This window comes from Gadus chalcogrammus, chromosome 21, assembly GCF_026213295.1.
Source record: "Gadus chalcogrammus isolate NIFS_2021 chromosome 21, NIFS_Gcha_1.0, whole genome shotgun sequence".
In the NCBI taxonomy this organism is placed as follows: domain Eukaryota; kingdom Metazoa; phylum Chordata; class Actinopteri; order Gadiformes; family Gadidae; genus Gadus; species Gadus chalcogrammus.
The window spans coordinates 9,445,633-9,473,251 of record NC_079432.1 but is presented as its reverse complement, the minus strand read 5'-3'; the positions used below and the strand labels follow the sequence as shown (position 1 = coordinate 9,473,251).

The 27,619-nt window shown below is 47.3% G+C and overlaps 2 protein-coding genes across 6 annotated transcripts in view; one reads left to right on the top strand and one right to left on the bottom strand.

The window, feature by feature from the left end:
• Window positions 1-4,341, top strand: part of cdc42bpab (CDC42 binding protein kinase alpha (DMPK-like) b) — a 72,204-nt gene extending 67,863 nt beyond the window's left edge. For 3 of the 5 annotated variants that reach the window (XM_056581881.1, XM_056581880.1, XM_056581879.1), the window contains 2 exons: window positions 1,272-1,346; window positions 2,802-4,341. In XM_056581881.1, coding sequence (XP_056437856.1) covers window positions 1,272-1,346; window positions 2,802-2,933 — 207 coding nt within the window. In that variant the 3' untranslated portion in view covers window positions 2,934-4,341. The remainder of the gene's footprint in view (window positions 1-1,271; window positions 1,347-2,801) is intronic. The other 2 variants (XM_056581883.1, XM_056581882.1) reach the window with 1 other exon arrangement.
• Window positions 4,342-6,748: 2,407 nt separating this feature from the next.
• fzd3a (frizzled class receptor 3a) lies at window positions 6,749-27,619 on the bottom strand. Its single transcript, XM_056581885.1, has 8 exons — window positions 27,544-27,619; window positions 16,038-16,234; window positions 15,148-15,619; window positions 14,159-14,458; window positions 13,358-13,609; window positions 9,954-10,102; window positions 9,054-9,323; window positions 6,749-8,554 (listed from the first exon to the last, which is right to left on the bottom strand). The coding sequence occupies exons 1-8, from the start codon at window positions 27,595-27,597 to the stop codon at window positions 8,296-8,298; spliced, it is 1,953 nt and encodes a 650-aa protein (XP_056437860.1). The 5' UTR covers window positions 27,598-27,619; the 3' UTR covers window positions 6,749-8,295.

Sequence of the window (27,619 nt, the reverse complement as noted above, 5' to 3'; positions counted from 1 at the left end):
CACGTATTAGCGTAGCGACTCTAGATGCTAGCATGTGTGCTATTGGATGGAATCATGTCACATGTCGTACTTCCCACCCATGCATCCCAGTCGTCTCCGCTCCGAGTACATTGGTTGGTCTGCTGTGATATCACACCTGCTACCACAGCTGCTTCACATTTGAGTTAAAGCTAGCCAGCTGAATCCAAGCCAAGCTTTTCTGCCTCGTAGACGCTGTTGCAACCCGGTTCCCATGTATTTTGAACAAAACTGGAAGACCTACAGACATATTTATTTTTGTTGTATTTAAATTCTTGCTAAGTACCCTACTAAGAAAATGTATTTTATGCCTTTTTAATTTAGAGTTTTATAAAATATATTTTGTCTTTGGGAGTACCCTTAACCCAGCCGTAATAACCATAATATTGAAGCCCATCTATCAAGAAAATATCTGAACAACATAGTCTCCATTCAGAATGGGCTGGTATAATGTTGGAGGAATAGGGCTTGTTGGGTAATGGCAGCCAAGAGATAGCCTCGCTGTGCCTTGGTTACGAGCTATCGGAATATTGACGCCAAATTAGCAAAGGATTCCAGTTTGCTAATTTGACTAATTTGCTAATAGCATTCCAGTCTCCCTTGAATAGATGTATAGCATGAATGAGTAAACATTTTCATTTCATCATCACTTCATTTAGTTTTATAGGTGTGTCCGCAAATTGTCCAAATTACATTGGACAACCTAAGTCCCTTTTTTGGGGTTTTAGTTTGCTTTCTACCATTTTTGGAGTTTATTTTAGGGGAAATCGGACTCTAGTTCCTGTTTCTAGGAGTACACTACCTTAACTATGTTCCACATTAAGCTTCCAAATCCCAGCTTTACCATATAACACTGTGTACCGAATAAATTACACTCCTCAAGGCCCATAAGTGGAATCCACCTATGAGGTCTTGAACGGCTCTGGACAGTGTAAACTCCCATCATACCCAACCAATACACCTGACCACCGTCATCCAGCCTCAAGAACCCCCCCAACCCGAACACCCACCTCTCGACCCCCTCCACCTCAGACCCATTCCCAGCCTCGGGCTACTCCGTCCTGGCCCCCCATACCGCCATGTTTCCCGCCTCCCCCCTCCACCCATCCCCTGGCTCGGCTTGGCTCGGCAACCCCCCTCCCCCGTCCTCCCCATCCCCGGCTCCCCTCCCTCCGGCTCCCCCCCCCCAGTGGACGCCCCTCCTGGTGTCTGTTGGGCCCGGGTCATGGCTGAGTCTTGACTTTCCTCTGCAGTGGCAGGCGGTCTCGCCGTCGGAGAAGACCCCCGATCTGAAAAGGGCTTTAAGGACCCTGCTTAGTAAGATGAAGGTAATGTTGGAAAGAATGGACCAGCGGCTGGCGCACCTACACACACACACACACGTAAACACGCACATTTTACTGAACAATTGGAAAACCACAATAGCAGTTGAATGAGACGGACAAAAACATATCATGTACACGGTCACCGTTTTTCATTTTGCCCCCCCACCCTCAACGTCCCCATGGTTTCTCTGCGGCCCTTGGCTGGCTGTGCCATGCTTCTAGCAAATTCCCCACTGGCCCGGATGCTCCGCCCACAACACCACTTTTCTCACTGGGACCGCCCACTTTTACCTCCCCACTCCTCGTTTCTTCTCATTGGTTGCCCGTTGTACGCCAGTCATTCCAAAGGTTCGCACCGACTCAAACTCCGCCCACCCCCCCCTCCTACTTCACACCCACCGCTCCACCAATCACCAACAAGCACGCTTCCATCGTGAGCAGGCCAATCCCGAGCACGTTTGGGGCATTCAGAGGCGAGGTCTTGATGTGTGGCTGAGCACAGGACTCTCCCCGGGATGCTGTGATATGAGAGATGTCTGATGACCAGGGCTGGCATGGTCAGGGAGGCATCATGGCGCGTTTCAGGGTCCCATTGTTTTGTAAGACAAAGGTTCTGTGTTGTCTTCTCAGGCGATTTAGCTGGGCATTAATTATCTTCATATCTATGCCATCTGGGACTCAAAAGAAATCCGTGCAAACACTGAACCTGCAGCGCTTTGAATGACCAAACAAATGTGTTGCTGAGGGTTGAACTTCTAGATGAACTTCATCTAGATTTGTCCTGAAAGGCTGAAATACATGTGTTGCATTCATGTATTTCAACATCCCCTCAGTGAACCAGTGATGAGGAGGTACAGCTAATATGTAGCATCACCGATACGTTGGCATAACTTTCACCAATATCACAGATGTTGATGATATTAGAAATGGGAAAGTATATAATGAGTAAAGTTGCTCTATGGTTTAGTACAGAAAATCATTTGGTAACCTTTCCCCTAAAGCATTTTCAAATATGATTTTCTTCATCATAAATCCACTAACTTATAAAAAACACATTTTCTATCGATTTGAGCTCTAACGTTTTCTATTGTATCTATTCATAATTAAACCGCTGACCAACAGAATACATTTACAAGTCAACGTTATTCACAAAAATGTGTAACCACAACGATGCTACACTTGTGCCACCACCTTAGCAACCACTTCAAAAGTTTGTTGTTTTTAACAGTCACCGCTTGCGGCCACGTTGTTCGATACTTGCACACACTCCGATCACGCTATTTTCTTTGAACTGCATCTTCTCTTAACATATTTAGACGTCTTTTGGCCTTGGTCAAAATTGGACTAGAAGGCTAGTGTTGAAGTAGTCGGCGTTGGATCTGATTATTGTCTATCTACCTCCCCTCTCTATGCCTCCATCTCCCCCTCTCTCTCTCGCTCTCTTTGTCTCTCTCTCAGGACTCTGACTCGCCCCGTCACTCCACGGCCTCCAACAGCTCCACCTTCAGCAGCCCCCCCAGTCCCGCCTCGCCCCACAAGACCAAGTCCCTGTCCTTGGAGAGCACGGACCGCATGGCCTGGGACACATGAGCCAAGCCCCCTCCACCTCCACCACCACCTCCGACGCCGCCACCACCTCTGGTCCACCCAACCCACTCAACCCATTGACTGACAGCACAGGACTCCAATCCCTATCTGCCAACCAAGCCCTCAGGGCCTGCCCCCTCCTCGCCCTCCAACAGAACTCATCCAATCGTATCTCATCTAAAGGTTCCTCCTCTTCTGACGTCGTACCCAAAGAACTCATTGGCCAATAGTGTGCTGGCCTACATCGTCTCCCAGTATGTCTGTAAATACACGCTCAAAGGGCGGGTCTGGGGTCTTTCTTCTTTGGGTTAGTGGGTGTATGTGTGGTGTGAGTTTGCGTTTTTATTAGAAAAGGCATTTAAAGGATATAGAAAGAAATAACATCCGCAATACCCGTTGTGCCGCCGGCTCTTTCGCAAATAACTTTCCCGAAACATCGGAAACCTCGATTTTTCCGGTGACTATAACGGGCTGCGCCGCTTGGCTGAGTCACTGAGTTGCCATCGGGAAATCCGGTTTCCCGCCTATTTGAAAATCGCTCAATGACCCCCTCAATAGGCGACCGGCAGAGAGCAAATATGGAGAAGACATGATTCGTATTGTACATAGAACTCGCAGTGTTTTGATCGGACGAAATTTCCGTTTATTTATCGATCTTAGACTTGGAAAGGCGGGCTCTTTGAGAGCCAGAGTGAAGCGGTGACATATAATTTTTTACCTCGGGGAAAGAATTGATATTGTAACACAAAAAGACAGACGAGCTGCAATTTTATTTTATTTTATTTTGCTCTTCTAATTGACACTAGCTAGGTGCAGTGAATGAATTTTGACTGCGATACGGCAGCGTTACTAAGCAACGCATTACGGAGTGAGTTTTATTTCTTTTTAGAGACTTACGCCCCACTCTGTCATCTGGTCCGTAGGGATTGTCTTTTTTTTGGTTTCAGACGCGTGCGCGGACACTCAGAATACATTCGACACTGTGTGATGACATTGTCATGGCTCTCTTATGCTAACCTCTTCCTCACCGGGGGCCAGTGAGAGTGACCTCATCAGCAGAGCTCGGGACCACCTCCCATGTAGATGTAGCCCCCCCGACCGCCATCCGGACCAGCAGTTGAACACCACACCAATTTACTCGGCAACAACAAAATGGATTCCCACCACAATAATGTATATAGAATCAAAGTAGAGAGTAATATATGATATGGAAAATACTATAGCGAAATACATGGGAGAGAGAAAGAGAGAGAGAGAGAAAAAATCCTTACTCTTTTGTTCATCTTTTTAAACTTTTGTTGTATCCTTTGGTCGAGTGATTATTTTTGCTGGGTTGTATTCACACGGAAGCCATTTTTAAACCACTTTCCAATGTGTTTTTGTTTCTTTCTTTTTTTTATTGTATGTATTACACATTGCGTGTTCGATTTTTCTTCACTTGGTTTGCGTTTTGGGTGAAGAAAGTTGTTATTATCGGTGGTCGAGTAAACAGAGGCATTTAACAAACATACACACACACACGTGTGTATGTCTGAAGCTCACTGGGTCAGTGCACGCACACACAGGCACGCACATACACACATACAGAAGTGGTGAGGTGACCGCGTCATTCTGCTCTACCTTAGTATTCTCTTCTCCCCCGCAGAGAGAAGGCAGCCGAGTTTTCTTCTGAACTTTCATTGGTCGATCGGTGTGTCACGAATACTGGTTAATTTCCAACCAACCCTATGGTATCCCTGGTTCTAAAGTGGAGATATTTGGGGGCGAGAACTCATTCAAACCAAAAGAAAGAAGATTTGTAGATTCTGATCGCCTTGTGTATTCCGAAGACTGTTGAACTGATGCGTTGAGTCTGGACGAATTGAAACGCATTAAAGAAACTAAAAGGAGATTGTAACCATTGATTGGCGACGGAGAGGAAAGGTCATCCTTCTGTGTTTTATTTTATTTATTCCAGATCTCCTGTCATTTGTTCTTCAGACTTTTTAACCTGTGGGTTATCATGTGTTGGTTAAATCTGGAGGGAAGCAGCAAGGCACTATTTATAGGCAACACAAAACAATTGAAAAGGATCTCTATTGAAATGTACAGGCGAAAGCTGTGAGGGGGAGGCTGCAGACTGCAGGTTACAGGGAAGTTACTGGCCCTCGTGTTTTTTTAACCTAGCCAACCAATCGCTTGTTCCCATCGGGGCTAAAGCCAAACACTAGCCTTTAGCACCGAGTGCTGCTATCCGGCCGTTATAACACATTGTAAAGTAGGCCTACTATTCAAAGACGTAGACAAAACACGCCGTCATCCACGTACGATGCTATATATGTTAGGCTCTAGAGGCAGACGCTCATAGCAATACCAATTTGTAACATGATGTGATAAAGTTATGTCTTGTAACTGTTGATGCCACTGATTTCCCTGTAAGCTGAGGATCTGCTTTGTCTGCAAGTACTCAACACCTGTTCAACCTCGTTTCTGGTCGAGGGTGTCTATCTCTTCCTCTGAGGTTGATTCCGGGCATAGTCAATTTGGATCATTATCATGGTTGAGCTCTACTACTGAAACCTCAGGGCTCCCTTTATGAAATTTGGGTGGCTACTAGTGTTTCCAATCCTAAGAAAGTAGCTTGACCATATATCGCTAAAAGCTAAACACACCAATACGTTTCTGCCCCTTTCCAAAATCTTCACTTTTAATTCCAATAGAAAATAATTCCTTGCTTGAAATTCAGCATTTATAAGAATCATTTCTTTTTTTTTTCTTTAGATACGAGAGTGCAATGTGAATTCCGACACTCCAGATTGTGACAAAACCTGGTTTTAATTCCAAGAGATCAGCACCTCCTATAGGGCATTTGTTTTAATTTCACCTTAACCTCACTATCAAAACTACCTTCTGGACTTTGTCTGTGTGGAAAGGATTCGAGGTCCATGGATACTACATACTGTATAGACCCCCCCCCCCCACTCAACCTGCTACAACGAAAATGTTTGAGGGAAAAAATTAAATGAACTCAGGAAATGTTGGAACCAATTAATATTTTCACAAAACGATGGAGATGAGTGTGCTAGAATTTGGGATTGATGAATGAGTGAATGAAGGTGTGAACCGGTGAATTGATGAGAAGAGAGAGAGAGAATTCTAGCTATAGTGTAGGAGGGTACCAGGTTTTGGGGGAAAGGATCAAGGTGGTCTAAAGGGTTTTTATGAAATTTTATTAAGATATAGTAGGGACGGAGCCCGTTGGTTTGACACTAGTTGTTGGCTGCGTTGCCACAGTGGTAGCCCCGAAGAAGTGGAGAATAAAATTTGCCTTTTGCATTTCAGTGAGGTCTTATCTACACTACTTTCTATATTGTTTTCCTTTCTTTCATATCATATTACACTTTTTGTTTTTGTTTTTCTAGGATTGCTTTGTAATAATTTGTACAGTTTTGCATGTTATAGATGTAATCATTTTTTTTTTTTCTTGGACTTGGCTTTTTTGTTTTTCAACGGTTTGGGCGTTTTGTGTCGTTTTATTTTTTGCTGAGGATAACCCACTACAGGTGTTGTAGATTCTTTTTTGCACAAAAAAACATATTTAAGGTGTAAGGTCAATTCAAAAACAAAAAAAGAGATAATGTATGAAAGTGGCAGCCACGCGTATGTGGAGAACTCATGTTAATCTGTCTCCGATGTATTTCAATAAAACGGAGCGCTGTTACAAACACAACGATGCTGTGCATTTCTGTGTAGTATGTTTGTGTATATATATACACAGTATGTGTGTGTGTGTGCCCGCGCACTCTGGGGGGAAAGGAACTGGCGCTTCTGAACTCTTGAAAAAAATCTTTATTACAGCTTCCACAAAGGTTTCATTTTTATCTATACATAGCCCACAAGACCTGTTTAGGCAAACTGTAATCCAAGAAACAAAACTCTTGTGACCCGAACAAAACTATTGGCAAATTCTACACTAGTTGAATTATACTATTGTTTATCATATTCGAGCTGTAAGGCAGCAGGTTGGCATTCATCATCACATAGTTCAGTCCTTGGATCCAAAATGGCGGACGAGCCCAATCCATTCGAACAGTTTTGTGATGACATAATTTTGACTCAATCAAACAACCATTGTATTTGTAGAGGTGTTCCAAAAAGCATTTATGTACGTCTTAACGGCAGTGATCAAAAGCCATTACATTTAAATAGCGTAAAAAAAGATTGAACAAGATATTACCTGAAACCCATATTTAATGTTTATGTAATTTCTCTCTCTGTTTGGCATTTCCCTTTTACCCGTCAGGTTAACCTGAAAGTTCATAAAGGTCGAAACATTACCGAGTGTATGTTAGGGTAGTCTGGGACCTTTGTATTATTACGCTATAGTTTCAATGACATGGTTGTGATCAACTTCATCACAAATATACGTTCACATTTTCGGGCATTTCCCAGAATCCATTCCAGGGGGGCACCTTCACAAGCTGAAGAAAGGCCATGACCCGTCCTTACGTTTCAGATCAGCAGTTTTTCGCTCCAGTGATCAACGGTGTACCGATAATGTCACAGTCAGAAGACAAAGGAGAGGGTATGTTATAAAACCCCACTGTATTTCCATATTATCAGTGTTCATATTCACAGTCAAATAAAAAGACCTAACAATCCTGGAAAGCAGCATCCTTGATTCACACAATATTTCAGTAGTTGTATTTATAGTTTACTATATCAAGTCCTTGATGTCCACAAATATTTCAGCAGTAGCATGTATAGTCTACTATATCAAGTCCTTGATTTTACTACAGAAAAAGGAAACGGAGCAGTAAAAGTCTTCCTAGTATAGTATAGTCCTCCATAGTGTAGTTCCGGACGTTCATTCTCTTTAACTATCGTCGGTTGAATGTATTTCACATCCACATCCTCAGCAGGTTTCAGACATAACATGACATAACGATTATATAGTTCCTCTGGAGGTCACCATGACGATCTTGATGCTCGCGGTGTTTGGAGGGAATCGATACAGTGCTTGTGATTGGCTGTACCTGAGCCTTTTTGAGGCATCTTAAATATAGAACGTTGATTGGCTGGCCGTAGCTCCGCCCACCTGTCATTTGTACGCAGAATCTAGCAGCACCGACGATGCCATCCAGATTCCACTCAACGTGACTTGACAGCACTATAAACAAACAGCTCCCTTTGAGTCTGAATGGAGCATTTCGGCTAGCATTAGCCAACAGTTAACCACAGCAAATGGCTAACTAGTGTCCATAAAGCTCTGAAGTAATCCAGTGTCACTCATGTGATCAGGTCAAGTTCCACCTTTCTTTTTCTAAAGCAGGAAAAAAAGATGGCCACCTTTCATGTCGGATAAAAGTGTCCAAGCTTTGGTCTCTCAGGCTCTGGGACTGTCTTCCTCCAGCACCATGTGGATCCCGTGTCCGGGAACGCTGTGGACCGCCTGCGGAGCGACGCTGAGGTCTCTTACGCTGCTGTGCCGCGATTGGCTCTCCAGCCGCTGGGTGGAGCCGTGCCGTGATGGGCTGTCCAGGCGGTTGTTGCTGCATAGTCTCGACTGCGATTGGTCCTTGAGCCGAGGCAGGCTTCCGTAGGGCGGGAACTCCTCCACGGCTCGGAAGCTGGAGGCGGCGAACCTAGGAGAGGGCGGGATGGAGACGGGTGAGCGAGAGGACTCCGACCTTTAAAGTTTTATGCCTTGCAGAACTTGATTAACAAACTTGAAAGATCTCATTATGTCTGCACGTTTCCATCTTGGATTTGCCATCTTGGATAAGGAATGTATTAATGCGTTCCTTCTTTTTTTTTGGGTGGGAATTGTGAATCCAGAGTAAGTCCAGTAAGCGATTTGGATCATGGGTGCATCAAATCACCACATTGATTCCTTTCTAATAACGTCACAATGAGTTGCTACACCAATAAGTACAGAGACGATAATAAGTTTGTTGACATCGTCTCTACAAGCTGAATGAACACCGCGGCAGTTCCTCGCGTGTCCTCACTCTCTCACTATGTCATCGTACGCCGGCGACACCTCCGCCCTTTGCCTTGTGAAACCGATTCTCCCAGCACCCTGCGGTTCCGTCCGGTGCCTCTAATGCTGATGGTGGTCCCCATGGCGACCGCACCACCCACCTGTCGTCCCGGTTGCGGTGCAGGCTGCCGTGGTAGCTGCTGCCGCTGCTCTTGGACGGCCCGCTGCGCATGGAGCCGGCCCGGCTGGTGCTGCCGCTGGCCGGCTGGTCCAGCATGGCCAGGTGGGTGGAGGAGGCGTGGGTGGAGGTGCCCTGGGTGGAGGTGCCACAGGACTTCCTCACCACGGGCCCACTGGGCTCCCTCAGCAGCAGCTGGGCGAAGTCGGGCTCGGGGCACCCCAGGGCTTGGTGGCTCTTGTGCACCATCCTGCTGGGGGGGTGGAGGTGGTGGTGGAGGGGGGAGGCGGGGAGAGAGGGGAGGGAGGGGAGGGAGAGGCGCAGGAGGGAGGGGAGGGAGAGGGGGAAGGTGGTGGCGAAGGGGGAGATGGAGATGGAGGAGGGGAAGGAGGAGCAGAAGGAGGAGCAGAAGGTGGGAGAAGGGGTTAACGCTCTGAGTTTTGTGGGGCGCGGGGCAGGGGAAGAGAGGGGGAGTTGCAGAGTAAGATGCGGGTTTTCACAAGCACTCTGGGGACCTCGTATCTATGGCAACCGGTCACCTTCCGGGTGACAACGGTTTCCGGTGTCAGGTGATCTGGAACTTGGATCACCTGGGTCGTCATTCATCAGTATAATCCTTCTATTATCCTTCCTTCTTTAGACAATAAGAATAAAGTAAACTTCATGTAGGACGATTGCATTAACATGGTCGATAAAAAAGTCACAATGGACCTAAACACGTAACAATCAGATTAAATGTTTATAAGGTCAAAACAACAAATTGCTGGTATTGTTTTTGTGCTCTTTGCGCATTACGTTTTTTTTCCTGAAAGTGTGAATTCTCTTTTTGCGTTTGTTTTTTGCGTTCACTACAGACTCTTTGTTTGAATGACATTGAACGTACTCCTTGCGTCTCTTGCCGTGGAAGAAGCCGGCCCACTCGAAGCAGGTCTTCTTGCTGCCCACCCAGAAGACGGAGGGGATGCCCACGATCAGCATCATCAGGTACTTGACGAGGAAGAGGACCAGGTCAGGACGGCTGCTCTGCTCCACCTGGGGGGGGCGCGCACACACACACACACACACACACACACACACACACACACACACACACACACACACACACACACACACACACACACACACACACACACACACACACACACATTAACATCTATTCAGCCTGAACAACAGAGGTACCATCAGACCTAACTCTGTATTTTTCTTTCAGTGAGTCTGGTTTGATAACACACAAAAACGGAAGGAGGTATTGTTCGTTCTTCAGTACTATTATTGGCAAAAGGAGAATATGTCAATACGTGCATGCATCCTTGTGTGTGTGTGTGTGTGTGTGTGTGTGTGTGTGTGTGTGTGTGTGTGTGTGTGTGTGTGTGTGTGTGTGTGTGTGTGTGTGTGTGTGTGTGTGTGTGTACTGGACTGTATGTCCACCCACACAGAACTGACAAAGGCGGGCTGGCGGGCACTTTGACTTGATTCTTCCTCACATTCATTGAGTCATGCCTTTATATGTGTGCGTGTTTCTAGTGGTGTGTGCGTGTGTGTAGTGTACCCTGCCTGCCTCATTACTGACAATGGGCTATAGCCTGCCAGAGACTGAAATACACAGCGGTGAGCACAAACCCACCACTCTAGTCATCTCTTGATCTCATGATAATGCTTTGAGGCTCTCTGACACACAGAGAGAGAGAGAGAGAGAGAGAGAGAGAGAGAGAGATGAGTGTGTGATGAGTGTGTGATGAGTGTGTGATGGAGAGAAGCTTCTTTCTACCTCCTCCACAGCAGAGTGTCCGCCGTGCCTCCAGGGAGAGAGAGCTGTTGAGTCCTGCCTCTATCCACTGTCTTTGCACTAGCGCTGGCTTTGTGTGTGTGTGTGTGTGTGTGTGTGTGTGTGTGTGTGTGTGTGTGTGTGTGTGTGTGTGTGTGTGTCTGCTCTCCTCAGTAACTCCTCCATTGTACTGTGCTGTATGCTTTTTAAGTTGAAATAATACATGATGTAATTCCTTCATATACTCAGTGCCATTTGGAGGACCAGTCCAACCAAAGCCTCCGCCCTTACCATGAGAGTGCCCACAACCTTGGCAGGGGCGGACCAAGGTGGGAATGGAACCTCTGAGCCTGGCAGAGTTAATGCCGTGCACTACCGGTGGGGCTAGAGTGGATTTATCTTTCCGTGATCGATTAACCGTCTGTTCATCTAACGTTAAATCCATCATAAATAAAAAACAGTTCTGAGCATCTCTCTTGGTTAGGAATGAATCAATTCCCGTCTATCCTCCTCTGTAGAGCCACTGTCTGCTACGCTGAGCTCACAAAACAGCCACGCTATACGTAGCATCGGTAACATTAAGCGCAGCGTGCAGCGTAGCGTGTTCTGATGCGTCCTCTCTCCGAGTCCGTTGGACCACTATGGCCGACGCAGCCCCGCTATAGATGGCCTCGCTGGGACTTAGATTAGTGGCATTGTGCAGTACAGCGTGGTGTGTGGAGATGCGCCGTCGCGCTGTGATCTAGAGCGGGCCGACCCTGGTGATGAACCCGCGCTGGGGTGGGTGTGGATGATGTTAATCTATGTGTGTGTGTCTGTGTGTGTGTGTGTGTGTGTGTGTGTGTGTGTGTGTGTGTGTGTGTGTGTCTGTGTGTCTGTGTGTGTGTGTGTGTGTGCGTCAGAGGGGATCCAGTGCACTGGGCCACCGAACTCGGTGCAGAGAATGGATGGGGAGGACAGCGCTGTAGGTTCAGATGCTTGGGCCTATTCTCTTAATCCCTCTTTCACGCTGTGTTGTGGCGGCCCACGCAAACGAATAGAAAGGCTTAATGCACACACACACTCAGACAGTGTTGCTTTGACGCATATACACACAGTTTTGCTTTGAGTTCACACACACACACATACAGTTTTGCTTTGAGTTCACGCACACACCAAGGTTACTTTCTCACAACCCCTAGTGTTCTAGGTGAGGAGATAATGTGAGACTAATGCTGCGTTCTGGATAAACACAAACACACACACACACACACACACACAAACATAACCTCACATAAGGCCATACGGTTACTCAGAACTCCAGCTGTGTATGTGTGTATATATTTGTTTGGTGTGTGTGTATGTGTGCGTTTGATTGTGTATGTATGGGTGTCTGTATTTGTATTTGTGCGTGTGTGTTTGTGTGTGTGTGTGTGTAGAGAGACTGACAGAGGATCTGTTTTCGGGGATATCCCCGGGAATTGCCCGAAATTCCCACTAGAGCCATCCAGTGAGGATTAGTATGAATGACTGAGTATGCGTTTGGATATATAGTTTGTTCATTGTCAGTGTTGTGTTGCTCGGAGTCTACCGTAACAAAGCAGCCAGATAGAGCAAATAGGAGCCGGTTGAATTATTTACAGCTTCTCAGTGAGTGGGAGAGAGAGCTATAGCTAGAGGCTAGCTCAGCTCTCTCTCACACACAGTCTCGCTCTCTGTCTCTAACACAGCTCATTCTTACGCTCTCGCTTTTACACATCTCTCTCTTTCTTATAAAGCGCTCTTTCTCTCTCTCTCTCTCTCTCTCTCTCTCTCTCTCTCTCTCTCTCTCTCTCTCTCTCTCTCTCTCTCTCTCTCTCTCTCTCTCTCTCTCTCTCTCTCTCTCTCTCTCTCTCTCTCTCTCCTCTCTCTCTCTCTCTCTCTCTCTCTCTCTCTCTCTCTCTCTCTCTCTCTCTCTCTCTCTCTCTCTCTCTCTCTCTCTCTCTCTCTCTCTCTCTCTCTCTCTCACACACACACACACACACACACACACACACACACACACCAACAAATCCCACACACACTGCTCCCTGAAGACCTTTCCTCTACTGCAGACAAACTGCCAGCTACCCCCCAAGGTGGGTTAATATACATCCATGTGTGTGATAGAGCTGCTGTAGATGAGATGGATAGAGCAGAAGAGTAGCCTCTCTCTCTCTCTCTCTCTCTCTCTCTCTCTCATATCCATAATCAACAAACACAGTGCTACCACTTTAGCTCAGCCAAAGCAGCCCTCGGTGGTGTGTACCGTACCTGGTAGGGGGTGTGGTGGTGTGTGTACCTGGTAGGGGGTGTGGTAGTGTGTGTACCTGGTAGGGGGTGTGGTAGTGTGTGGTGGTGTGTGTACCTGGTAGGGGGTGTGGTGGGGTGTGGTAGTGTGTGTACCTGGTAGGGGGTGTGGTGGTGTGTGTACCTGGTAGGGGTGTGGTGGTGTGTGTACCTGGTAGGGGTGTGGTGGTGTGTGTACCTGGTAGGGGTGTGGTAGTGTGTGGTAGTGTGTGTACCTGGTAGGGGCAGGGGATGTGGTACTCCTTGCAGCGCTCCTGCACCCAGGTGGTGTCCCAGGCCTGGCGGTGGCTGCTCTCGTACAGCAGGCAGGCCAGCACGGTGAGCAGGGGCACCAGGTACAGCACCGAGAACACCCCGATGCGGATCATGAACTTCACCAGCTTCTCCTGGTTCTCCTTCTCCAGGGGGATCTCCATGCGCACGCGGTTCAGCGCCAGGATGCCCGCCAGCAGCAGGGCCACGCCCACCTGGAGGGGGGGGGGGGGGGGGGGGGGGTGTGCGTTCAGTTTGGTGTTTTGTTGTATTCCTCAATCACTTTAGTCTGGGTGATGTGGTAACATGGAGTTATATAAGTACGGGAAGCGAGGACGGCCCTGAGTGAATAGATTCATGGCTTTGTCAGCTAACTATTAAGGATTATGCGATACGGGGGTTTTAATGACGAACTGAGACAAAGAAAATAGCTCCCCCTCCTCCTTAACAAAGGCTGGATTCCTTTTTATGTTCAAAGAAACTTTTTAAAGGCTAAACTCTGTCCCCTGTTGCATCAGCCTGAGACTGTTCATAACCCGTCTCCAGATCTCCCGATCGGACCCGGCCCGCCCTCATGAACCTGTGTCCACCGCGACGTCCCCGATCACGCCGTTTACATCGCCCCTCCTCCCCGTGCATAAAGACACATCATCTAGCCTATCATTCATCCCGCCTCAGCCCATGCCCTCAACCCTTCCTCCCTCCCCATCACTGCGCTACACACCCAAACCCCCCCCCCCCAGAAGAAACGCTGTCGCGCTCACCACCACGTCCAGGCCCAGCGGCGCCAGCAGGAACCAGCGCAGCGCCGTGAGGTCGTAGAGCCCCACGAAGCACACGCCGCTGACGCCGTCGCCCTCGATCTTGTTCATGGCCAGCAGGGTGACGGTGAGGGCCCCCGGGAGCCCCCAGGCGCAGGCGTGGAACAGCAGGGCCTTCTTCTCGATGGCCTCGCTGCCCCACTTGGGCACGGCGGCCAGGAACCAGGTGACGGTCAGGATGACCCACCACACGCTGCCCGCCATGGTGAAGAAGTAGAGCACCATGAAGAGCAGGGTGCACGCCTGGGGGGACGGAGGGTGGGGTGAGGGGTGAGGGTAAGGTTAGAGTCATGGTGGTGCGCTCAGGCCCTGAGATCTCTTTGTTTTCTGTTGCTGTGGTGTCTTTAAGGTCTGGTGGAAATAGTCCATATCTTCTCTACGTCTTTTTGCCATTGTACGACTTTCCCTTAGTGACGCAGGTCCTGTTGGTCCAAAAGTGTTTTTTACAATGGGACTTTATTTACAAGGATGTAGTTTAATATATTAACGGGCTATAGAGATGTAGACGAGCCCCCCTGGCTAACGCTGTCACATTTACGGAAATGTTTTATCTTGTACTGTCCCTGACAAATTAACCAATGAAACAAATGAGATGAATCGCAAGAACGGTTCTGTTAACACTCTGCCATTCATTGTGTCCGTCAAACCCTTTCTGGATCTGATGGGCGTTTAAAAACAATGGATAACGAATGCTTTAGTTCTTGTCTTTGGTCTTTCAGGAGCCTAAAAGTGTTAGTTATAATTCCGTAGTGTTAGTTTTGTGTCTTTGTCCCTGATGTCCGTCACACTAAGAGCCGGCCACACGACCATGTCACTTCCTCTTCTCTCTCGGCCCGGTCTCAATGACTACCTCGAACACCGACGAGACCTAACCTCCTTAACCAGACGTCCAATCAAAACGCCCGCTCCCTCTCCCCCCCCCCCCCGCCTACCTTGTTGTGGGAGCCCTGGGTGACGGTGGCGGCCCTGAAGCGCCCGGGGGCGGCGGCGTTACAGGCCACGCGGTCGTCCAGCAGGAAGCCCAGGAAGAAGGCCAGCGACACCATCATGTAGCACACGGCGTAGAAGATGATGGGCCGCTCGGGGTAGCGGAAGCGCGACACGTCGATGAGGAAGGTGAGGAAGGTGAAGAGCGTGGCCGACAGGCACACGATGGACACCACGCCGATGAAGTAGCGGGCCAGCGCCAGCTCCTCGCGCCCGAAGTACATGTTGGGGCAGGGCGGCGAGCAGTCGCGCACGCCCATGAAGGAGTAGCCCAGGTCGGGGTCCATCTTGAGCTCGCGCGGGCACCAGAAGCCGTAGTCGCGCTGCACGGCGCCCGGCGACTCGGCGCTGGGGGCGTCGGCGGCGCTGGACAGGAGGTCGGCCGCGCGGGGGTAGGCCTCGTCGCAGTCGGGGAACCTGGAGGAGGATGAGGAGGAGGAGGAGGAGGGGGAGGGGGAGGAGGAGGAGGGGGAGGAGGAGGAGGAGGAGGAGGAGGAGGGGAAGGAGGAGGGGGAGGAGGAGGAGGGGGAGGAGGAAGAGGAGGAGGAGGAGGAGGTGGAGGAGGAGGAGGAGGAGGAGCTGTGGTGAACTGATGTACTTCACCTGATCGCATTCTGTTTTATCGGACTCTGTTATATCGAACACTAATTGAACTGACTTTATTATACTCTTTCACATTATATATCATTAGAAATTGGTTCATTTTGCAAAGTAAGAGCATCTAAAAAATATATATGCTTAATCATTTGTTAAAGCATATTAAAATAAACATATAACTATAATATATAGAATCAAAATATGTATGTTTTTAATAAGAGCACGTTGTGCTACAGACCTGTCGCAGTCCATCTCGTGGGGCCAGCTGACCCCGAACATGTCCATGAGGCGGTAGCAGTCGCTGCGCGCCTGCAGGCAGAGGCGGCGGCAGGGCAGGGTGACGCGGCCGTACTCGGTGCACACCGGCGCGTACAGCGCACACAGGAACATCCGCAGCTCCTGGGAGCACTGCAGGTTCACCATGGGGTGGAAGGGCTGTGTGTGGGGGGGGGGAGAGGGTAAGGAGACGACACGTTAACCCCTTTTACACTGAGATCCCGCCGCCGCGGTGCCGTAAAGTAGATCCGGCATTACGCTGGCTTTGATTACTTTGCATTACCATACACAGTGCGGGTTAGAGGAACCAGAGGCGTGACGTGTCACACAACACCGTCAGAGTCTTGTGTGATGTATAACCTACGTCACACAAGTGTTGAGGTGCTGAGGTGCTTCTGCTAACCGGGCACATTTATAGCCCTCTTCGAACGCAGGAAAAGTCGCTCGGCATTGTTTACAACATTTGGTGGGTAGGTTTACAATGGTCTATCAGGCGAGCCACTTGTTTCTTTGATCATTAGGTACAGGATTCAACTTTGTTTGACTTTGTGGTCCAGATTCCAACTGTATGACACTTTCTCTGCGCCTCAGAAACCGTGCAGGTGGTGGCAGGTTAAGAACCAGTCTCTCTCTCTCTCTCTCTCTCTCTCTCTCTCTCTCTCTATGGCTGGGTTTATAATTGATGTGTTTCCGTCTCTTCCTGTTCTATTCTAACTGCCGCCGTTGTTGCAGATCCTCAAGGACCGACACAGAGGTGTTTATCCCTAAAACAAGCTTCTGTTTACAGCACACAACAGCTGCCAGGGAACAGAGAAGCTGCTCGGACTAATTCATTTAATCCAGATATGATTCTTGAATTGTGAATTGTTTTCAAATTGAAACGTCAAAGTCCAGACATGGCTCCCTCTTCTCTCCATGGTCCGTGTGCATTGTAACCTTGGGTGTACAGATGGGTCTATTGATCTGGATGCAAACTAGCATCTAAATCCATTGTGGGATCTAGATTATGTTCCTTGTGTAAGCATGACCAGAGAGAGAGTGAGAGACAGAGAAGGGAGGGGGGGGGGGGGGATGGGGTCGATCAGCTCATTAATGTTGTTTTCATTTGCATAAACAAAGAGCTGTATTAAAAATGTACAAGAAGGAAAAATCCCAGTTGGGTGTTCGGTGGTTGTTATCGGCAACATCAAACGTGGTGATGCGTCGCCTTGGAATGGGTGATGACAGACATCAGTTCAGTCTGAAGCCAAGTCCCAGCGGGAGGGAGGGGGAGACAGGCCGAGGGGGGAGAGGGGGGAGAGGGGGGAGGATTGTTTCCGTGGATGAGATGAGTCAAAAAAACAACTTTGGCCCCCTTTTCCCTAATCCTTAGGCCCCCCCTTTTCCATCCTCCTCTCTCTCACCCACTGCTCCTACCCTTTTCTCTCGTCTCTATCTCCCCCGCCCCCCGTCTCCCCACCCTCCTACCTCTCTCTCTCTCTCTCTCTCTCTCCCCCACCCACTCCCCCTCCCTCCCCTCCCCTCCTCCTCCCAAGTCATTTCAGGCTGTGATCTGCTACAATGGGACAGAGATAGGAGGAGAACGAGCCAGATCACCCCCACTACTGGGACACACACACACACACACACACACACACACACACACACACACACACACACACACACACACACACAGTGGGGGGGGGGCTGCCGTCTTTGTGTTCGAGGGAAGACCACGCTGTGATTGAGTGACATACTGCTGTAACACATACACTGCTGTAACACACACATACATGCACACAAATATATACACACACACACACACGCACACACACAGATACACACACAAGCATCCAATACCAGTGGAACGTTTCATTAGCATAATCTCACCCGTACTGGTACACAAACAGTTTCTCTCTCTCTCACAGTTAGGGGGCATCTGGCGGTCACGTTTAAAATATGTAAATCCCCCAACGGAAGGAAGGTGGTAGCAAGCATGTGTCTGAGGGAGGGAGACGTCTGAGCTTACAATTTGGATTTTTGTATGCTCATGTATTTGTGCGTGTGTGAGTATATGTATATGTATGTGTGTGTGTGTGTGTGTGTGTGTGTGTGTATGTGTGTGAGGATATGTTGTTGTTGTATATATTTTGTGATGACTCCGCCAGTAGTCTGACTGAAAACAGGGAGACCACAGATCCAGTCCAGCTCCACGAGGGTCTGGGCTCACTCCAGCCCTACGCGTCCCCTCCCCTGAGCCTCCTCCTATAGCGCTGGGGGTGGGGGGGTCGTTTATAGCAGGGAGGGGGAGGGGAGAAGGGAGGCGTGTGTGTACTGTGAGTGTGTGTGTGGGGTGGGTTGGGTTGCTGGCTTGGGTGAAACCCGCTAACAAAAGTATGTCCTCATTATTAATTCAGTGAGTGCTTATTACAATGTTGATCAAATGACTAAGAAAGAATGTGAGTTTTATAAAAGGAATACAAATGTGCTAAATTTTTGAGTGCATCAATAATGTTGCCAATAGAGCAGACAAGGAATATTTGGGCATGAATCATAATATATATTCATTATGAACATAATGAAATTCATCAGAGGGAGAAAACTAACTTACAGAAGCTAGCTAAGCTGGTATTGAATGGAGAGTGACGACACTAATTTGAGCCAATCTGAAACAGTGATTTCAACAGCCTGTGTTTATCCAGGGGCCTTTGGCTGCCCGTGCAGTTCTGATCAGCGTGTTTGGTTTCCCTGTAGGATGCTCCACTCTAGGGGGATATGCTGCTACGTCCGTCTACTGACTCTGCTTCTGTTAAGTCACTATATAAATGGATTAGTATGGCTATTAGGTTAGGGGGCCTCTGAGAGCACATAGCAGCCACACACACACACACACACACACACACACACACACACACACACACACACACACACACACACACACACACACACACACACACACACACACACACACACACACACACACACACACACACACACACACACACACACACACACACGCTCTAGGCTGGGATCTTTGTGGCAGAATGGAGGGGAGAAACAGAAATGTGTGGTGGTGCTTAATAGGTTCTTAGATGCAGGATCAGGCGATTCTTTTGTATTTCCTGCATAGGGAAGGTCGCTTAAGAAAAAAGTGTATTTGTCTATTTGTCGTTATTTGACACCTTGATCCAAAGTGACTTACGATGACTCTGAGACGGATGGAAGCATTAAGGAGCAGGTAGAGGTAAGGGCATCTTGCTCAAGGATGCCAACAAAGAGGCTGTGGACATTGGGGTTTGATTCCGGAACCTTCCGTCTGGGAGTCAAACACCCTCACCACCACTAGGCGATCCTTCCCCCTCATCTAGAAGACTCTCGGCTAGCTCCGGATCATTCCGGTTCTGTTGCAGGCGCAGGGGGCAGTTTAGACATCTTCCACACCTGTCATAACGGCACTCAAGCAGTGTGTGAGTGGGGTAGTGTCTGTGGCACTGGAGGCCTCACATTCAGGGGACGCCACGGCAACGGTGACACCATCTGACAAGTGCTCTCTTTGGCATCTGAAGACCGTCGGGCTGGTGTGGCTTCCACCACACCACACACACACACACACACAGCTGCCATGACATACAGTGATACACTCTAACACACACACACACACACACACACACACTCTACCCCCTCCGAGTTAAGGTTGCCAACACAAGTGTAGTTCCTTATCGTGGGAACGTTGTAGTCTATGTATTCACGTTGGGGTTGGAGTGGGGAAGATAGAGTGGGTCTCCATGTTGTAAATAACCCGTATAGTTGTTCTTTATATTTTCCTTTTTTCTGTTGAAAGTTCAGAACAGTAGTATGTAGTACATACTGTGTCCCAATCAATTTGACTTATTATCCAGTCAAATGTGTTTTCAAAGGTTTTCTTCTGTGTATCGCTAAATGTGGTATGTTCTCGAGTAGCCAAAGTTATTTTGCTTAGTTTGACTTTGCTGTGCTGCCCGCTTGGCCAGGACAACCTTGCATAAGAGATTTTAATCTCTGTGTTTCACCTGGATAAATAAATCGTATTGACTGTTGACCTCCATGAAATCTAACAGTTTTTCAGCAAAGGTCCAGCAGAACTGTCCTTATTCTATGTCATTCAGATCAAAATGGCAGTTATTACTAACAATTTCTGAATGGTACGAAATATACAGTGCTTTATTCACTAAGATAACACAGTAAATACAGGGGACTAGAATCCTAGATCCTGGAATAACAACATGGAGACACAGTCTTCCGTGACACACACGCGTTACCTCATCAGCTGAAGCTTTGCCAGCCTCCGCTGAGCGGAGATGAGATGTAAAGCAGCTCAGAAAGCCTGGATCTCCGGTGACACTGCTCCAGGCTACAAGAACACCGTCAACTCTACTGAGTTTTCATGTAGTGTACTGCCGTGGTTCTCAAACTGTGGGTCACGCACCATGCCGCAATACACTCATACATACTTTAAATATATATGCGTGTTTAGACCATGTCTTGTTTTCTTAGTTGCTTCGCCTGTCTTGTTTAATTTGTGAGAGATTTGAAGTGACATGCAAGTTAGGCTGAGAAGTAAATTCATGAATACAAAATATAGAAAATGGACTCCAATTGTAAGTTTGGAATTCTATGTGTATGTAGTTATTGGTTTTTTCCTTCTCTTCAGTGGTCACTGGTCAACTAATGTTTATTTCTGGTGGCTTGACATTGTGTCGAATAATAAATTATATTAGCAATGTGTTAAAATAAATACAATTTAGCAATAATACAAGTGAAATTTGACACCTTTTGATTGGAAAAATATATTCTCAAAATGTTTTAGATATTTTTAGCTATAATATCTATGTTGCTTGGTACAGCCGATCGAAAAACTTTCCTTATATGGCCAGGAGCCATCCAAGTTATGACTTTCTATTAACCCGCAGTGTCTTACTGGAATCAGTGCTCAGGTTTTTCCAGCCCGTTTCCCAAATGTCGACAAAGAAGAACCAAGCGTGTAATACACAAGTAATCAATGCAAATGTAATCTTGGCTCGACCACCTTCTGCTCCCGCCATTACGAATTCATGACAGTTATTTAAGCCCTTTCAGGAACACCAAATAATGTGGAAAGAAATATGCCACAGTGGAAGCAGGAACCAAACGCCTCAATTAAAGGGATACCGTTCGTCCCCAACGTGTCTGCATAAGTCTGTGTGTATATTTATTTGCGTGTGTGTGTGTGTGTGTGTGTGTGTTTATGTGTGCATACCAGTGGTTTTGTTAGGAAAACTAAAGCATTGCACCAGCTGCGGTACAAAGCCTTGACTGCTAGCGCGGATCTCTAAGCACTCCAGTGACTGATGGTTGATCAGGCCTATTAAGTGTCAGGGTCATCCCCTGGCTACTGACCACTGGCTCTCACGCTGGACTGGAGAACCTCACCCCACCTTCCTGTCTCGATCAATGCCCCCTCCTCTCTCCTACACCAACCTTCATTCATTCATTCATTCAACGCTCTCATCTCCGAATACTCTGTTCCTCTGAAGAGATTGAAGAAGAGAGGCTCTACTTCAAGGTCTTTTCAATTCAATTCAATGGGCTTTATTGGCATCATTGGGAAGATATGCTTACATTGCCAAAGCATGTAAGTCAAGACAATGAAAAAATATAGGTTTCCATAACTCTCAATTAATCCCTCTCTCTCCCTCTCTATTCCATTAAGACTAATGCCCTCACTTTCAGCCGGTCTCTCTCTCTCTCGCTCTCTCTCTCTCTCTCTCTCACTCTTGTTTATTGTCGTTACATTTCATGTCTCCTAGCGTTTTTTTGTCTTCTTTCATTTCTTCCTGTAACTCGTCTCCTCTCTCCCTCCCTCCCCCACCCTCTCTCTCTCTCTCTCTCTCTCTCGTTTCCAAATCTGTAAAATTTCTCAGCTCAGCACCATGGCGACCGCTGATGCAGCAGCCGGGAGAGAGGAGGCAGAGGGGAGGAGGAGGGGGGGGAGGAGGAGGAGGAGAGGGGGAGGAGGAGGAGGCAGGGCTGGAGTGAGGAGTCAGGGGTATGGGTAAGGAGGAGGAGTTGAATGAAGGGAGGATGAAGGAGGGAGGGAGTGAGAAAGGAGGTGTTCGGTTGGGGTAAAGGGGAGGAGGAGATGGGGGGGGGGGGGAGGAGGAGGAGGTGTCCCTAGAGGTCAGGGTGCAGGGTGGAGGAGGCCACCTCCCTGCCTCCCTTTGTTAAGAGCACAATTGTGAACGTTGCCCCGGCAACCGGTCTGCCCCGCATTGGGAAGGGGGTGGTGTTGGGAGGGGTGGTGGGGAGGGAGGGAGGGGAGGTGGGGAGGGAGGGAGGGAAGGATGGGTGTGTGAGGACAAAAGAGATAGAAGAGAAAAGAGGGAAGAGAGAAACATAGAGAGAGAGTGAGAGTGAGAGAGAGAGGGAGAGGTGTCATTCACAGCCAAGTTTGGAGCCTTGTAGATAGATAGTGTGTGATAAACACACACACACACACACACACACACACACACACACACACACACACACACACACACACACACACACACACACACACACACACACACACACACACACACACACACACAGGGTGGGTTGTCAAGCTAGGAGCAACTCTCTCTGTGGATGTTCCCCTCATTCAGTGAGGAGCCAATAAACAGGGTGTCCGACATTAGATAAAACAAGAGGCTCTTTATAGGTCGGGTCACGCTGGATGGGCCTCACTCAACACGTTTTCTGTGTGTGTGTGTGTGTGTGTGTGTGTGTGTGTGTGTGTGTGTGTGTGTGTGTGTGTGTGTGTGTTTAGCGGCATGCTAGCTAACAACATTAGCTTAATAATGTGTACACCTTCACTCTTCTTTTTCACATTGTCTCAAAACCCAATTGACAGCTTAGTCAGTATTCCGTTCGTACACACACGCGCCTTTGCGTGTGTGTGTGTCTCCTTACATGTACCACAAAACTAAAACAGACTTTTCTTTCAGGCGTTTGACTAATCTTTTCACACCATAGGGGTGGGGTATGGTTGCTGTTCTATACAACGGTAACACGACACGGTTTATCTAACCAGCGACGGTAACCGGAGAGAACCATTCGATTAAACAACCTGAAAGCAAGAGGAGAGGGCCGGAGAGAGGCTAGCGGCTCGGAAGCCATATGCTAATGGTCGGTGGGAATACACAGAAGAAACATATGGGCGGCTATGTAGCCTAGCTACAAGAGCGGGTGTGATTCTTACCGTCCAAGCTGATGTCGGTTGGTGGTTCAGTTATTATCAGTCAGCAAACATGTGAATCCAAAAACATGCATCATGACTTTACGTTAAAGGATGTAAATGATCAAGTTATATTATTTCGAAGATGAAAATAGGTAGAATACCTAGTTAATAAAAAAAAGTAGGATGATCATTAGCTGAGTCATATTTTTAAAAATACTCCACTTGTTATCCAACATTGACATTGAATAGTATAGTAGTTGCTAAATCCATAAATAATATTTTTCCATATCATGAAGAGCACACGTACAAAATACGTTTTTCTTCTGTAAATTTCTTATGGTTTCATTCCTTTATATACAGCATATATACAATGTTTTTGTCTTTGATTTGTCTCCCGTAACTGATGTGACGTTCGCACCACAACTGAACCCAGACCTATGAAAATGGGGACATGTTTTCACTCGCCCCTGGTTCACCCAGTATAATCTGCCAACACGTCCCAGTATAGAAATAGCTGATTCCCATTAGACTACCGGAGGCTACTGTCCCACATCAGCTCTGAGGTCATTCAGCGGTCAGAGATGATGGGCCATTATTACCCACTCACTGAAAATCCTATTTTCATTTGAACGAATTCACTATCTAACATCTCCCTGCTTTGTCAGCTATTAGAGGTCCAGAATGTACTCTACAACGAGGAGCCATTCAATAGGACCTCAAGGAGAAAAGAAGATCCATAGTCTGGTCATTTTGCGCCACTTTAGGAATCATTTAAGAATATTTCTGGGCAAACAAGCTATCAACTACCATCCCATTCACAGAGCGAAAAAAACACTGAACTTTTAAGAGCTTTGGCTGACAAAACATCCCCAGAACACAGCCTGGTAGTACAAGTGTTATCTCTCAAGACACAAGACGAAACAGAAGCTACAGCCAGAAATTCATCTTCGTCCCCGCGCCAAAACCCTCTCAAACAAACCAGCCAACGACCTCCGCCAAATCCCAATCCAACCGCCCGGCACTAGAGCACTTTTAGAGGGCGGTTCATCATCAAAACACCCAACCACGGGCCTTTTGGTTCCCATCCCAGTCTGGGTTCCTTCACCGACTCGCCCATTCATCATCATTATCACGGCTATTCACGAGACCTAATTCCTCCTTTAACATCAACTGTCAATTCCCCACCTCGACCGCACAGTTGCCGGCTCACAGGCCCCTGAATGCCCACAGGGACCCCCGTCCAGAGCTGCCAGGGGCCACAAGGACCAAGAGGAACACAAGCGGCCGCCAGACTCCAGGAGCCGCGAGACCGACGCTCCCAGAGGCCCGGTGTTGGGAATGCTGGCTGATGTGAGCTCCTTCTAAGCTCTTTAAAAAAGGATTCCGACGGCTGAAAGAGTCTTAATTGTGGAGCCGTGACAAATCAAACTGACCGGCGTTCAAAACACCAGGAATGCCGCTTTCTTTTGCGTGCAATGCACAAGTGCACACACACAGACACACACACACACACACACAAACATACACATTAATTAAGCCTTAAAAGCTAACCTTGCTACGATTCAAATGGCATTCACGACTTGGTAAATCAGGCACAGCCATTTGGGGAAATTATTCAACCTCAAATGTAGTGTAACTAATGTGTAATGTGTTACACCTGTTTAAGTCCTGTTTAAATCCTCTCCTTTAGAATAATAAAAAAAACAATAGGCCAATGAAGTCGCACACCAATAGCACAACATTAAAATACTAAATCTAGGGGGTTGTTACTGAATATTCAGCCAATCAAATGACAGCAAAGGACCCTGTCTCGATGCTGTTGATGATGACAAATCCTTGTTTACCACATTTCCTAGCATCATGTCTCTGGACTGGCAGGGCATGGTGCAAGGGTTAAATAAGCCTGTACCACTTGTGGTGGTACGTGTGTGTGTGTGTGTGTGTGTGTGTGTGTGTGTGTGTGTGTGTGTGTGTGTGTGTGTGTGTGTGTGTGTGTGTGTGTGTGTGTGTGTGTGTGTGTGTGTGTGTGTGTGTTGACCAGATAGATGGCGTCTCTGGGCTCCTCCAAGCTGCAGACCAAGATGAGTGCGTGGACGCCCCTCAACCACCCAGTAGCTAATGGCAAGGTAGCTGAACAATCTCTCTCTCTCTCTCTCTCTCTCTCTCTCTCTCTCTCTCTCTCTCTCTCTCTCTCTCTCTCTCTCTCTCTCTCTCTCTCTCTCTCTCTCTCTCTCTCTCTCTCTCTCTCTCTCTCTCTCTCTCTCTCTATGTTTAGCTCAGTATCTCTCCCTCTCTATATTCTTGTCTTTCTTCTTTATTTTTCTCTCCCTCCATCTTCCACCAGTCTCTCTCACTTCCAGTCAATCTCTCTGCTGCTCTCGTTATCTTTCTCTAACTCTCTCTCTCGCCATCCTTATCTTTCTCTGGCTACTTACACTATTACTCTCTCTCCTCCATTAAAACTCCTGATCTCACTTTCAGTCAGCCTCAGTCTCTCAGTCCCTCCCTCTCCACCGGTATACTAATACATTAATACCATTAGCACACAGATGGAGGTGGGTGGAGTCGTGGTGGAATGGTGAAACAGCTCTTCAGTCAGACCTTACAAGCCCCTCTTTACCAGTGACACTGCAATGTCATGTATCTCAATAACACCTCATTAAATCCAATCCGTTATGGAACTAAAATACAGACGACTACACAATATTATGTGCCCATAGCAGCACTACATGACTTCATAGATCATTAGACATGAGTTTGTTCAGTTAGAACAAACCAATAGTGATTTCGAGCAAGTGGACCCAGTGTACTGAAACTCATACCACAGTAATCTTCCTGCACACATATGCTTAAACTAAGGAAGGGCTGCATCTGCTTTGTGATTGAGTTTGAATTGCTCACCTCAGCATTACCAAAGCTACCATACCACGCCGCTATTAAAGCGCTGGTTGGGAATGACATAATGGGTTGTTAATCTAGAGATAATCTACAGAGAAGAGGGGGTTAAAACGATAAAACATGGAGAAAACATTGGAATTAAGGCTTAGTCTATCTGCTGAACTCCTCGATTACAGAGTGCAGTATTCGACAGGGCAGAGAGATAGGAGAGAGATATAGTAAGCATGTAGAATCCTGTACACAGTGGACCGACAGGTCTCAAATCCTGTTATGTAAAAAGTATTATAATTTTTTTATTAAATGACGGGATTATTCTGAGTGATATTATAAATATTCTGGTCTGTCAACACGCCTAGTGTGGGACAGGGAATCCATTTTGGGGAAACACACCCAGTTTTCAGATTACACAATGGCAGTTATTGATGCTCCATTCTCTTGTACTGCCCCAGGTCAAATTGTAAAACTTTCGTTTTCTGCCTTATGCTTTGTGTTGCTTCTGGTTGTCCTCCAAGGGAGGAGTTGAGTAAAACTGAGACTAACAGTCGGATTTTAACTGGCACGGAGCAGATAGCTAACAGTTAGCTTTCTGGGGTGCTAGCTATCTAGGCTAGCAGCAGGATGTCCTTGGGGCAGGCAGTACACCAGGCAGACACAGTGAACCAAATATTCATATGAGGCAATTATTTCATAAACCCCCTGGAATACCTCTGTCCAAACATTAGCATATATATGGGAATGCGCGTGTGATGTGTGAAGGGATTTTGTTCTTGAGCAGATATGTTGTTCACCATCTTTGAGTATCAGATAATCAATAGGACAGGATGTTCTCGTAAAAGGCCACGCAGGGAAAAAGAAGAATGAGAGAGATACAAAACAAACATGTCCTTCCCCATTACACAATTAAAGAAGTAATTAATAAGCCATCAACCACGCGGAGGATAAACCTACAGATGTCTTATTGGCCAAACCGGAGAGAAACCATTTCTTGCTATCAACAACACGAACAGGAAGTTCTATGAAATAGACTCTCCCATACACTAACCCAGAGGAACCATTTCAAAAAGCACCAATATATACAAATGTGTTTATAAAGATAAACAGTCTGTTGCATAATAAATAATACTATATATATATTATAAACGTTTTCAAATTTGGATAAAAAAAATGTGCAATGGGATAAGTAGTAGGCTACAGAGGCAAGTGACTGTAGTGACTGAAGGTTTGATCACGCGCTGCCTTTCCTACGCCCATTCCATCCCTCTTTCAACCATCTAAAAGGGTACGAACCCATACAACCAAACACATATAAAAACCACTGCATTGAGTTAGGACACAATCTGGCGCCACAACAGCGTACCTCCATGGCGAGTGCGGCCGTCTGCTGGTCGTAGTGGTTCAGCACGTTGGGCATGAAGGTGGAGTTGTAGGGCAGG

Excerpts from the sequence above, each read along its gene's own strand:
- fzd3a (XM_056581885.1), bottom strand. The coding sequence starts at position 27,597 with ATGCCCAACGTGCTGAACCACTACGACCAGCAGACGGCCGCACTCGCC. Across the intron at positions 14,459-15,147 it reads CCCAGGGCTCCCACAACAAG|GCGTGCACCCTGCTCTTCAT; the intron begins GTAGGCGGGGGG and ends CCGTCCCCCCAG. Across the intron at positions 9,324-9,953 it reads CACGGCAAGAGACGCAAGGA|CAGGATGGTGCACAAGAGCC; the intron begins GTACGTTCAATG and ends CCACCCCCCCAG.